General features: G+C 50.7%; 3 protein-coding genes across 3 annotated transcripts; 1 reads left to right on the plus strand and 2 right to left on the minus strand.

The window, feature by feature from the left end:
* Window positions 1–1,622: 1,622 nt before the first annotated feature.
* On the minus strand, window positions 1,623–2,777 carry MFIFM68171_02188 (uncharacterized protein; the record flags this gene model as incomplete). Its single annotated transcript, XM_071057610.1, has 1 exon — window positions 1,623–2,777. The coding sequence occupies one exon, from the start codon at window positions 2,775–2,777 to the stop codon at window positions 1,623–1,625; it is 1,155 nt and encodes a 384-aa protein (XP_070913711.1).
* Window positions 2,778–3,270: 493 nt separating this feature from the next.
* Window positions 3,271–3,834, minus strand: MFIFM68171_02189 (uncharacterized protein; the record flags this gene model as incomplete). Its single annotated transcript, XM_071057611.1, has 1 exon — window positions 3,271–3,834. The coding sequence occupies one exon, from the start codon at window positions 3,832–3,834 to the stop codon at window positions 3,271–3,273; it is 564 nt and encodes a 187-aa protein (XP_070913712.1).
* Window positions 3,835–5,605: 1,771 nt separating this feature from the next.
* MFIFM68171_02190 (uncharacterized protein) lies at window positions 5,606–6,157 on the plus strand (the record flags this gene model as incomplete). The annotated part of the gene is made up of 2 exons (XM_071057612.1): window positions 5,606–5,796; window positions 5,860–6,157. 2 exons carry the CDS (start codon window positions 5,606–5,608, stop codon window positions 6,155–6,157), a joined length of 489 nt encoding a protein of 162 aa, XP_070913713.1.
* Between the last annotated feature and the right edge of the window lie 6,236 nt (window positions 6,158–12,393).

Raw genomic sequence — 12,393 nt, forward strand, 5'->3', positions numbered from 1 at the left:
AATGGCGGCGACGCCGAAGTTGTAGATTAGAATATTGTGATCTGCTGAGGCCACTAATTATCCCTTTGTCAGTCATGCATATACCCAATTGCTTGCCATCGTATCGAGCTCATCATGATCAGACACCCACGCCTTCCCACACTGCCTCATCCATGTCATGGATAGATGGCCAGTGGCGCTGATCCGTATCCGCCAGCAGAGTAGGGTCGGCCACATAGGTAGAGACACGCGGCTCTGCCCACTCGAGCAGAGTATCCGTGTCCTCTGAAGAGATGGCAGAAAGAAGAGAGCCGCAACTATCGCTGTCGGAGCTGTCGCTGCCGGAATCGCTGCCGGAATCGCTGCCGGTACTATCGTAGCTGCCTCCCAAGTTGAGACAAAGGCCGTCCCCCGGTGATTTTGGCCCCAGGATGGGAATTAAAGGACGGAATATCCTGATCGGGCCACATCGCGCCGAGCTCATCATCAAAGTTGGGCATATGGCGCTTTCAGCAAAGGCTCCCCAAGAGGTCTCGAATTCCAGGATGAGCGGCTCTGTGATCTTGTCGTCTCTACCTCGCTTGGCGCCAGCTTCCCTGCTCTGCGGTCTACAGCCACGAGCCTCGACTCCCCCAGGATGGTCCGCCTTGGCAAGTGTTGGCGCGTTATTCTTGCCGTGCAAGTTCTCGGCGTGAGTGCTCCATTCGACTGAGCTAGAAATCGTGGCAGGTTCTCGCCCGTCGCCGAGGCATTAGGGGCATGGGAATGGGTGCTCGAACTTGTGCTTCTTCTCGGGAGTGTGTGGTGAGAGAGTTTCGTCTTGTAAAGGATTTCTCGCATAGAAGACAAGTGAACCGCGCCATGCTTGTCACCTTTGTGACCCCGTCACCTTTGCCTCGCCTTCTTCGCTGGTGGCGTGAGATCGGGGAGCGTACAAGTGAGCAGACTCCAGGCCTTTCCCACGCAATGGAGCAGCCACGTCAATGGCCTTCTCCGTACGGCCCTCAGCCCGGTCGTTAAAGACTAGCTCAGGAGAGCTTCCAGAGCGGTTGCCAAAGCCGGATTCGCCAGTCCATAGCCGCATTAGACAGACCGTTCACATCCACAGACTCGTGGTTGTGGCAACGTCGTGACGGTCGGGAGCGTTCCTGAAGTTCGGTGGTTGCCCCGCGCTGGGCTCGGAGGCTGTTTGCCTCGGCAAATGGACTCATCCGACAGCCCTCAAATCGTCCAGAAAGGTGTGCTCTGCATGTGGTTGTCGGCCAAATATATTGTTGCTGCCTAATTCCATTTCAGCAAGTTTGAACTGCTCGGATTCTGAGGTGCGTCGGACCCACTGTCTGCCGCAGGAAACAAGGTCTTCGCAGCCAAAAAAAAAAAAAAAAAAAAAAAGACGAAAGAGAGAGAGAGAGAAGAAGAGAGAGAAGAGAGAGAAGAGAAGACAGAGACGTCCAGGTTCATAGTTCTGTCTCCACACCACAATCAAAGTTTCATCGTGCAGGCTGTAGATAGCAGCGTGTTGTGGCTGGTCCAACCCGACTCGATGGGTCGCACTTTGCTGAGCGTACGCGCAGCGGCGGTTGGTGATAACGGGGGGTAGGCATTCGGTCTAACTCTCCATGCTCGACCTGAGTTGAGTTCTATCATACAATGCTATCTCTTACCATCACCTTCGGGTCCTTCCGGGCTTCGCGAAAGATACTCTTCATCTCGGAATACAGATCTAGATTTGGCTCCCTCCACCTCTTACCACCCAGAAATACCTTCCTCCGTAGTCTATTGACCCATGGGATCAACGGCTGGTAGTAAGGCGTGAAGTTCTTCTCTGCCCTCTTGATGAAATCCCCTTCGTCAGATACCTGTCCTTTCTTTAGGTCTGCCAGTTTGTCATCACTGTCGTAATCCCAGCTCTCAAACGCAGTTGGACCGATATCTTTGCCCGGCTCATTGTAGTGGATGCATATCCAGAACAGCACCCAGAAGAATGACTCGAGATCGTGCATAAAAGAATGAGGCTCGTCCAGAAGTGCACCGATAGCCATGAACGCTCTCGTGCCAGTCTTCTCTCTCGCTCCCGAAGCGATTTCTCGTTCCACATTGATGGCAAGGTCAAGGTCGATTAAGAACGAAGGCCAAGACGGATTCTCTCTGTCCTCATTGACCATGAGATTGTTGATTGATGTATCTCGGTGGAGAAATCCGGCCTTGTACAGGGACTCGTGTCCTTCGATGCAGCCCTCTAGCGCGTCAAGCAAAGTTACTCGTGAGCTCGCCTCATAGATGGGCTTGCCATAGTCGCGAAGAATGACACGCCGATGTACCCGATTTGGCATTGCACTGTTGTCGGTCTTCGTTGGAGACTCTGAGCAGGATCGCTTGCTGGGCGGCAGACGGGCGCCAGTCTGGCTGGATGACCGTTTCAGGCCAGCCTTGCTGGTCGCTTCATGGAGGAGCTCGCCTTCCTCATCACGCTCCACGTACTGCCATGAGTTCTTGATGACAAGTGGCGTCCGCGGGTCTTCCTCACGATGGGCTCTCCAACATGTCGTTGCCCGCCCAGCGACGCAACGTCCACGCCTCATAACCTTGTCAATGATGAGGCGCTCCGTTGAACCATTCCGTTCGATCTCAATAAATCGTTGGTCGCCTGCTCTCATGATTGTCGGATCGAACCCAAGCTCCTCCTCACTCATCCAGAGGAACCCGAGGATTGTAGACACAAGCCGCAGCCCATCTTCGTTGACGTCGAATTGTTCGGATGCAATCCCCCCAAGCCGGTCAAATATCCATACTCTCATAAGAGACCCACAAATGGTAAAGCCCAAGACAAAGCGACGGGTATCTTGAGCAGCAAGCACTTCTCTCGCGTATCTCCCAAGCTCAAGCCATACCTCTGAAGGTATGTCGGCGGATGGATTGCTCTTCAGTTCTCCTGGGATGAGGATCTGAGACCAGCGGTACCTGCTGATATTCCAATCCTATGCCAGTGCGTTCCTCGACTCCTCGTAGATTCCCGTCCTCTTTGCCTATGGTTAACCCCCGCTTGTGCTTCGGAGTGCTTTTAGGTTCCCGAGTTTGACCAAAATCTCCTCTGTTGGTTGTGGTCGTCTCTTTTGGGCCTCGGAGCCGGGATACATTTTTGCTGAGATGGTCCGGAACAAACTATACGGTCGCAGTGCGTTGGTCAGTATTATTTCCACGGTGCAGTCCTCTAGGGAGATCTCACCTGGCTGGAACCTCTCTGATGCCCGGTTTTGCCAGTCTGCCTCCAACAACCGCAAGCAGGGCCACTCAAGGTCTATATCCCTTTAACCAAGTCCTCCGCTCGAACCAGAATTCTTCGGACACCTTCTCCAGTCCCTTGGGGATGATACAGCGCTGGTTGGCGGGATCATCCATCTGCCGTATAGCCGTCCTGCCGTTGGGCTCCTTAACCGCTACCACATAGATGTGACCGCCTACCCATGCTCTATGAGTGTTAGGTCCCATGAAGACTGTTATGTGGAGATCGGCCGGGATCGTTTCCCTTTTTCCTGGGTTTTGGTTTCGGTTTTGGTTTCCTTTCCTTTTTTCGGCTGGCTTGTACTGCCTCCTATGAGCCTGTGTTCTGATAATGACACAGTTGAAGCCATTACGTCTGGCAACCTCCCTGGCAATCTCAACATGTGCTCGCTTCGTGTTATCGTCAAAGTTGGGAAGAGTGCTCGGATCAAAACGCCAGGCGACCGTAGGGTCGTCCTGTGTACCGCTACCAACTTCGTCGAAGATGTGCTTGGCCAGGGACGGACTTGGGTTCTGCTGGCCGTGGCCCGACTGCGTGGGGAGTAGCCATTTCCCTGGGCCTGTCAGAATCATTCCACGCTTAAACAGTGTCATCTTCTATATTTCGATGGAAGAGAGATGTTACGAATGCTGCCACCTAATTCGGTTCCAGAATCCTAAGCTAAACAGTTAGAAAACTGAAGAATGTGGTCGTAACAATAGTTAGGAGGGTAATTTTATAGGAGAACAGTTCCGGGTGCAGGTCAGTTGTTTCACCTGCACTGCATAGCTTACAGGGCCCACTCTACTCCCGCCTCAGGCTCCTACAACTGTCGGGTAGCATGCAGAAACCTAATTCACTTTTAGCTAGCTAGCTATCCCCTTTTTTTCTTCTTTGTTTTTGTAATCAGGGTATAAAGAAACTTAACTGGACCTCCAGCTCTCACATCCCATTATCCTCTTCAAATTGTTCACAATCTGTATACTGCCGAAGAGGGGTCAAGAGTTAAATAAAAAGCTCTATAATAGCGGTAATTAGTATAAAAGAACCCTAAAAGTAGCAATTACATTTGCAGCTCACAGAGTCATAAAGCGCACAGGAACTCAAAGGCTCTACCAACCGACCAAGAAACTGTAAATGACAAGTATAGAATATACAGTGTCGGTATCTCCACCTGAGTCTGAGGACTCTTACTCCGAGGAGTATACAGCTGTTGCTGCTAGATACCCTACTTGGTGTGAAAAAGATGAGGAAGATGTTGAAGAGGTATTTATAGACGCTATAGGGAAATCTGTGAAGGTCAGAGACCTAACGAACAGAAGTAGCCTAGTCGATATTATCGGTAAGTACAAGCCCGGCGGCTACCATCCTGTTATGCTGGGGGATCTCCTCGGCGAAGGTGGCCGGTTCTGTGTATCAAATAAACTTGCGGAGACTAAATCCTCGGCGATTTGGTTATGCTATGACAAGCTTTCTAGCAAGTGGCGTGCGGTTAAAATCAAGACGGCTACCTTATCGACGCCCGATTGTATAGAACTTAAAGCGCTTAAGCTCTTTAGTAGTATCGACCAACAAGTACTTGCAGAAAATCACCTCCAGCTGCCCCTCGAGTACTTCTGGATCGATGGGCCTAACGGACGCCATATCTGCTTCGTACTGCCGCTTCTCGGCCCATCTATCCAGCATATAGCCCCTATCTATGGACATATACCGGAACTACTGAAAGACATTTGTTTCCAGTTAGTTAAGGCGTTGGAGGCGATGCATTCGCATGGTCTTTGCCATGGCTACTTCAGGTCTGAATGCGCTCTTATCCGGCTCGCTGAGGGGGTTGATGAATGGAGTGAAGAGGAATTGGAGAAGGTTATTGGGAAACCTACGCTTATCCGTATCCGGCCGGTCGGATCAGAATCTGGGCCCGAATCGGAACTTGGGCCTGGAGTTCCCCCTTTCCTTGTTCAGTCTAAAGAAATCAGCTACGGCTCGGGTATCTGCTTGGCTGAAGTTACTATCATCGATTTTGATAACTTGTACCATATTACGCAACCTCCAATTGGTAGGCGCGAACATATCCTCTTTGACTTAGCAGCACCAGAAGATATCTTTGGGTACCATCAGTCCCTAGGTTTCCAGACCGATATTTGGAACTTAGGCTTAACTATCGGCGAAGTATTTCACGGCTGGGAACCCTTTAACCCCGAAGAGGAATACTTTTGGAATAGAAGCTGCGGGTTCGACCGCGTCCTATTCATCGAAGCATTTATAGGGCCCCTTCCAAGTATCTACAGAGCTGCTTTTAGATGCTGGTTCAACGAGGAAGGTAGAGTGCTCAACGACAACGCCATCCAAAGCCACTTCCGCAAGATGTTCACGGACTGCAGCCACCTCGAGGACAGCAATCCCAATATATTCGGACGTATGCTCAACGACTACAGCGACGGTACTTCCAATTCAGACCACCATAGTAGGACAATCAAGCGCTGGTGCAACGGGGAAGAAGTATACCTCGACGATGGGAAGGAGGACTGGATGGAGTTAGCTGCCCTCGAATACGGGTATGGAATCTATATAGAAAAGTGCAAAGCTAAGGGAGTCGTCCCAAACTACTTGCGAGACAGCCTGAGCGGGGTAGGACACCTATTGGCGCATAGGACGGCAGGATACGACGACGATATGGTGGAGCAGGCCGTCAGTAACCCAGATCGGCTGCCCTCTTACCCTGACTGGGCCATTTCTACTGCGCCTCAAGATGATTTTTTACTTAAATACCCAATGGCCGAGACTGACATGAACCAGCTCTTTGATCTCTATCAAAAGATATTCCGCTGGCAGCCCGAGGAGCGGGCACCAATAGACGAAATCGCCGAGCATACGTTTTTTGGTACGCGTAACGTTCGCCGGTTCCGCTTCAAGTAAAATAGAGAGTAAGCGCTCTCGCCCGGCATCTGTCCACCGAGTTGTGCAAGGTGAGCAGGTGGGCTGTATGAACAAGTAGAAGCAAAATATCAATTGGAATATGTAAATAAATTGTAAAAACAAGGCAAGATGTGAACCCATTACTGTACGTACTAAGAACCTATCCGCTCCGCTGGCTATTGACTGGCTACTGCTAAACCTCAATGTTGACTTAGTGATTGATGGCTCTGGCCTCTTGGTATGACATTGGCATACTTGGCAATGGAAAAGGTTTGCAAAGAATCTCGTGCTGAACTCTCGGGAGCGGGCAAAATATCTCTCTGTACGTGGAAAGCGATGCTGGGTTTAGAAGTTCAAGTTTAGGTATGACGCGCGTCTAAGATTGGCCCTCCTAAGCTCCCTGCCCAGGCGCAATATCTACAGAAAAAAAAAAAAAAAAAAAAAAAAAAAAACCACAACAGATCAATCAATTGAATCAAAGTCTACGGATCGTATTTGCATATTACCCAACGAGCCCAATTTGCCTGAAGAGTGTCACAGATTGTAGTTCTAACAACTCTACCGTCGATCAGTTGCCGTCAGATTTGGACTTTAATGACCTACCGCTTTTCTAACGCAACCGGGCTTTCCTAGGGTTTAGGGAGCTTGATGCAGTCGAAGGCAGGCTCCGACAGCTAGTCAAGTAATACTGAGCGGCAAGGCGTTGCTCCGGACACCTCATTCATAGCGTCAGGGGGTGGGAAGAGAAGGAAGGGATAAGTTAAGAAATGGATTTGACTAGCGTCCTTCGCAAACAGCGCCGGTGCCGAGGCTGGTGGCCGGATGCAGTCGTCAATTCGGGTCCCAGAGGCGGTGACATAGGAGTTGTCGCGCTGGAATTAATGTTGCCCTGCGAGGGCTGCGGAGAACTCCGAAAGCGGGGCTTGGCACGCTCGGTTCCGCGTCCTTGTTCCGCGTCCCGGCTCCGCGTCCCGGCTTCGTTCGGCGCGGGGGCTTTGTGCTGCCCCACCCGGGCTTGGCCCGGATGAACCGTGCTCAAACCCGTACCGAGACACTTTACTGGGAGCTATCACCCCTTTCCTTTAATTGTTGTCTTCGTTGAATTTTGCAGGTATTTTGGAATCGACCTTCTTCTCCCCTGTGTCGTACTGCCAGAGCGTTGTCGACATCGATAACGACACTGCATCCCAAGTCATAGATCAGGGACTTGTCCCTCCCGAGCAGCCCTACCCAGGCCAAAGCCAGCCACTTCGGTTGTTTGACTCATCGACAGAGCCTACGGCAGTGTTCGCGAGCTGCACCTTGAGCTTCCCCTCGAGCTTCACGTCAAGCGTCAACAACCATGATCACAAGGCCCGTTCCAACCGTTCCAGAACCTCACAGACTTCCTCAATGACTTCCCGTCGTTCATAGCGACATGGCTCGGCAAAGCTCCAAAAAAGTTGCCACACCGCGGACTCGATGCAGAACACGTCCATAGCATCTACTGGAGAGCGATCTACTGTGGCTCCAGAATGATTATTGTAAGACTCGTGGCGATTAGTATTATCTAAATGAGAATGGTTCACTGGAGTGGTACAGGAAGTCGTAGGATGGATATCACATTGCGATGAAGCCGGCGTCTTTCTTCAGGAACGGGAGAGTGGGGTAAGGGCATGATGCCGTCGTCAATTCGGGTCGTGGAGGCGGCGGCATGGTATTTGTCGCGCTGGAATTAATGTTGCGCTTGCGAGGGCTGCGGAGGACTCCGTACCCTAGTTCATCAATTCGGTCAAACGCGTATATAGCTAAGTCGTAGTTCTAGTTCGAACGGTTGGATGTTTTGGTCCGTGTGGCAACGCGATCTTGTAGTCGCAGCTACCATTTGATGCTGAAATGCAGCGAGAGGCCATATTGCGTCAAAATAAAAGGTGGTGGCGCAGCTCTCGGCAACCCACGTGCCACAACGGGACTTGGCACGACCGGTTCCGCATCCCAGCCCCCGTGTCCCGGCTGTTGTTCGGCACGGGAGGCTTTGTGCGGCCCCCACCCGGGCTTGGCCCGGATAACCAGTACGCCACACCGGTAGAGTTCACTCTGTGAGAGCCATCACCTCTTTTTCCTTCTTCGTATGTCTTTGTTGATTTGGCATCGGCCTTCTTCTCCCTGTTTCGTGTAGACACAGCGTGCCTGCTCGCCGCGGGACGACCTTCCCATTCTTCCTCCTCGTCTTCTGCCTCATGCAGGCGGCGCCGGTCGACCTGACCAATGACGACAGCCCTCCCGCACCCCTCAAATGAGAGGATCTTGCCGTTCGCCCCCTGTCGTTCAGTTTGGGACCAGGCGACAACACACGATTTTACACGTTGAAGTGGCGAAGGAAGTGGAAACCCATCTTCGCACATTGCAAACTCTCTCCGGCCGAATCGGTTGGGGGCCCCTCTGGAATCATCTGCCCTCCAAAACGAGCAACCCAATACTTTTCAAGCGATACAGCTTAGTCGGCAAAGTCTATGGCTGACAACAGCTTCGTGTTTTGCCACTGTGACTTATCGCAGTCGAACATCATTGTCGATCCGAAAACACTAAAGATTGAGTGCACCATCGACTGGGAGTATGCAGGCTTCTGGCCGGACTTCTTTGAGAGTCTATACTTTCTCGATCTACGGCCCTCTGGTGACCAGTTCAGAGACGAGTCCCAGAATGCGCAACTTGTGGACTTCCTCCGGGGTCAATTGAGATCAAGCGTCTGAGCACACATTTTCGTGCGAGGTCATAGATGGGATGATCAGTTGCATCTGCTCAAGTGTAGCCACTAATATCTTTTCTCTAATAGTATCGCAATGACACAAAATGCTCTTGGAACTGGCTGTACCTGCCTCGAGAAGCGAGCGAGAGGATTGGCCCGAACTGAAGAAGCCCGCGGTGAAGCGCCAGGCGACACGGAGCCAAGGCCGAGAATGGATGATCCGCGCGGGAGCTGAGTGGAGATGCAGGAGAGTGGAAGAAGGGTAGAATTCAATATGACTGTTCGCGCCGGGAGAGCCCTATCGCACCTGTCTCGGGATCGGCCTGTGTCTTGCTTGTACTCCTTCATCCCGACATCTTAGCTCTTGGACTTCGGTCCTGACAAACACCAAATTTTCTCTTGAAAGGCTAGTCATTGAAGAGTGCTATAGGGTTCATCAAAAGGAATGTGTATTGCAGAAGTTAGTCAAGTGTCTGCTGCTGTTTGGACTCAGAACTTCGATTACTCCAAGAGAGAAGAGATATCTTTATTTGACATGACGAGTTCAGAATCCAGTCCTCGTTCCTAGATCCAGCTCACTGTGATAAGCGATCCGTACGCCACGACTAATACGTGCAGCCGGATCTGTCGCATCCATGACACTCAGTGTTTTGAAACGATGGAGGCAAATGAACCTGGTGAGATATTAGGAATGTGTGGATCACAAAGCCTGCGTGATTGTTACCTTTAGTTGTGTGGATCCTTACTGCCGTGCTTATGCAGTCAAAGAAACGCGGCAGCAAGTGAGATTCTTCCACGACCAGATTACGAGAGAAGAGAGTCGATGCCTCGACTGCCGTGTGAGCATCCAGCATGGGATCCACTGCGAGGACTGCAAACGTCAACAGCAAGTGGAGGAGCGATTTGATCAGGGATTACGCCGCGTGGAAGGAACAATACCCGAACAGAACATTTGGTCAGTGGCTAGCTCAACGGGGTCGAGGAAACAGGGAGCAGGAGATCGAGACGGAGGGAGAGGGAGAGGGAGAGGGGAAGGGAGAGTTACAACCACAGGATGTGGCTGATAGTGGCTGCTAAGCTCTTGGAAGCTTAGCAACTCGTGACCAAGCATTTGGGGGGGTCTTTTTTGTATATATACACGCACGCTCGTTCGCTCTCTTCTCTCACGGGAGCTGATGCAATGCACACTCCGTTACCTCCCAATGCACGCTCCCGCGCCCTCGTGTAGCACAATGATTTCTTAGCTTACTCCAGGGACAACTCCGTGAATACGCAGGTGGGCGTCAAACCCAGACGCCGTTGGCGGCCACCAGGAGAATAGCTCCATCGGGGGATGGCAACCCAAAATTCAAACCAAGCGGCGACAGTCGTGTCGTTCTCCTCCGTCTACCTTCCGAAACCCGCTCGTGTGATGCTTTTCGCGTATACCAGAAGCCCGGGGGGCGCAACCGCAAACCAAGCAAATTCAAACCAAAGTCTCGGACGCGAACTTGCTCAAGCAAAGTAAACGGCGTCCGCATCCAGCCCGCCCGCGCCGCAAAGCAGAGAACCGCGCTGTCTACCCAACTGCCGCAACTGCCTAACGGAAAGGCACCAAAACAAGCACCGATCCAAACCGAGGGCACGGGATCCGTCAATTTTCGAACCCAGAATCGGAAACACGGCGGCCCAACCCTACCCCCAACGCCCACACCTGCAAGGCCGTATCTGCAGGCTCGACTCTCCGGCCGCTACATTTGCACCGGTTCCTACTGCAGATATGCGGAGGAGTCCCACGTAGGGGAAGTGGATTACCAAAGAAGGATTCGGTTGGTTTGCTTGGGCTCCTGGAAGTGAGGCCAGTTCCTTGCATTTGGCGGGCGGGCGGGCAGAGGTGTGGTGTGGCAGAGCCAAGCGCGCCCCTGATAGCTGATGAACGCCGCGGCGTGACGCGAATATAATCCACCTGTGGTTCTGTTCAGCCCCATGAAGTTCTAACCAGAGTTCCGAATCAGCAGTGGAGAGAGAGAAGTGGCACCGGATTTCCTGCTAGACGAGGCATCGGGACAATGCGGTAGAGCCTGGGAGTGAAGGGCGGGTGGGGTTGCTCGGTCATCATGAGGTAGGTTTTTGTCAAGGCGGCCTTGGGGTAAGGCAACAGAAGACGCTGAGTGTGATGAATCTCTGGCCCTAATCCTCTGAAAGGGACTCCTGAAGGTATCTTGATAGCGGGCTGTGGGTTCGGTGAAGCCAAGTGGTTCACAACAAGTGCAATGCAGATGGTTCCCAAAGGTGTGCGCCCAACTACCGATGGTTGAGGAGCAGCTTAACGCGGCAAAAAATCGGCATAGTGCTGGTGCGAGTGGACGAGCTTGTACCTGGGATAATAATACAACACTCTGGGTAGTGCAGGGGGTTTCTAGGGTGTCTACTTCATCGGGTCGCGTGGCCGGAAAATCCCAATCTTCCAGGGAACTCGAACAGGATACACCCTCTATCCCTTCCGGCCGCCAGAGGTAATTACTTATCGTATGTAGCCGAGATCTCCTCGATGTCGCCCCCGGGTGTGATAACGATCTGTCGAGCGTGTTTATCACAAGGTCAGCAGTCTACACTCTAATCGTCTGGACTTTTTAGCTGTGATAACTAGAACGCTAGGAGTACTCGTAGAATCGGTATCAGATAGTTGCAAATATACTCCTAAGACCGTACTAACGGGAGAAGATATAGCCCTGCTATTCTAAAGGTGAAAAATTAGTACTATCCCTTTACTCTTATATATTAGTATCTTTCTACTCGTTATTGTCGAGCCTCTATGCTTATATTATACCTATTGGAGTAGCTACCTACATAAAAGCTAGTGATAGATGTGTCTGAGAAAAGGTTGTGTAACAGAACCTAGACAGTCTAGTAAGCGGTCATATAACCGCATATGCTTCTATATCCTATAGCTCGCTCCCGAGCACTTTACTTAGCAAAGTATAGTTGATCGGTTTTAGGGAGTCACTGGATAGCGTATGCTGTTCGTGATCCAAAGGCAATGTCTACTCAATAGGACCTACAAATAAGCGATATATTATTAATTAAGTGCAACTCGAATTCTAATTATTGTTGTAAAGTACACGATAGTTCAGTCTATAGCTTAATATAGACCACTAAACCTAACCGATTAAGTTATAAATACCTTATCAGATTAGGTAGTAATTACCAATCTTGCCTGACTATGACAACTTAGTATTTATACAGCAGCCTAGCACTAGAAGATATAAGTATTAATAGTACAAAAAACTTATATAAGAGAGAAGAAGATTGTAACATTGTTATTGCTATTTATTGTAGAGTACAAATAGAGGTTGAGTTTCGCTATCAACATAGAGGATACAATTATATATATTCTATCTCCTCAATCTCTATCCTACTATTCTTATTCTATTCTCATTATACTATAGGACTGATAATGCAACTGCTATTAGGATACTATTACCGATATATATATAGATAACACTATGACTATTACTAGTATATATAT

This window comes from Madurella fahalii (genome assembly GCF_045866475.1).
Source record: "Madurella fahalii IFM 68171 DNA, scaffold_1, whole genome shotgun sequence".
NCBI lineage: Eukaryota > Fungi > Ascomycota > Sordariomycetes > Sordariales > Madurella > Madurella fahalii.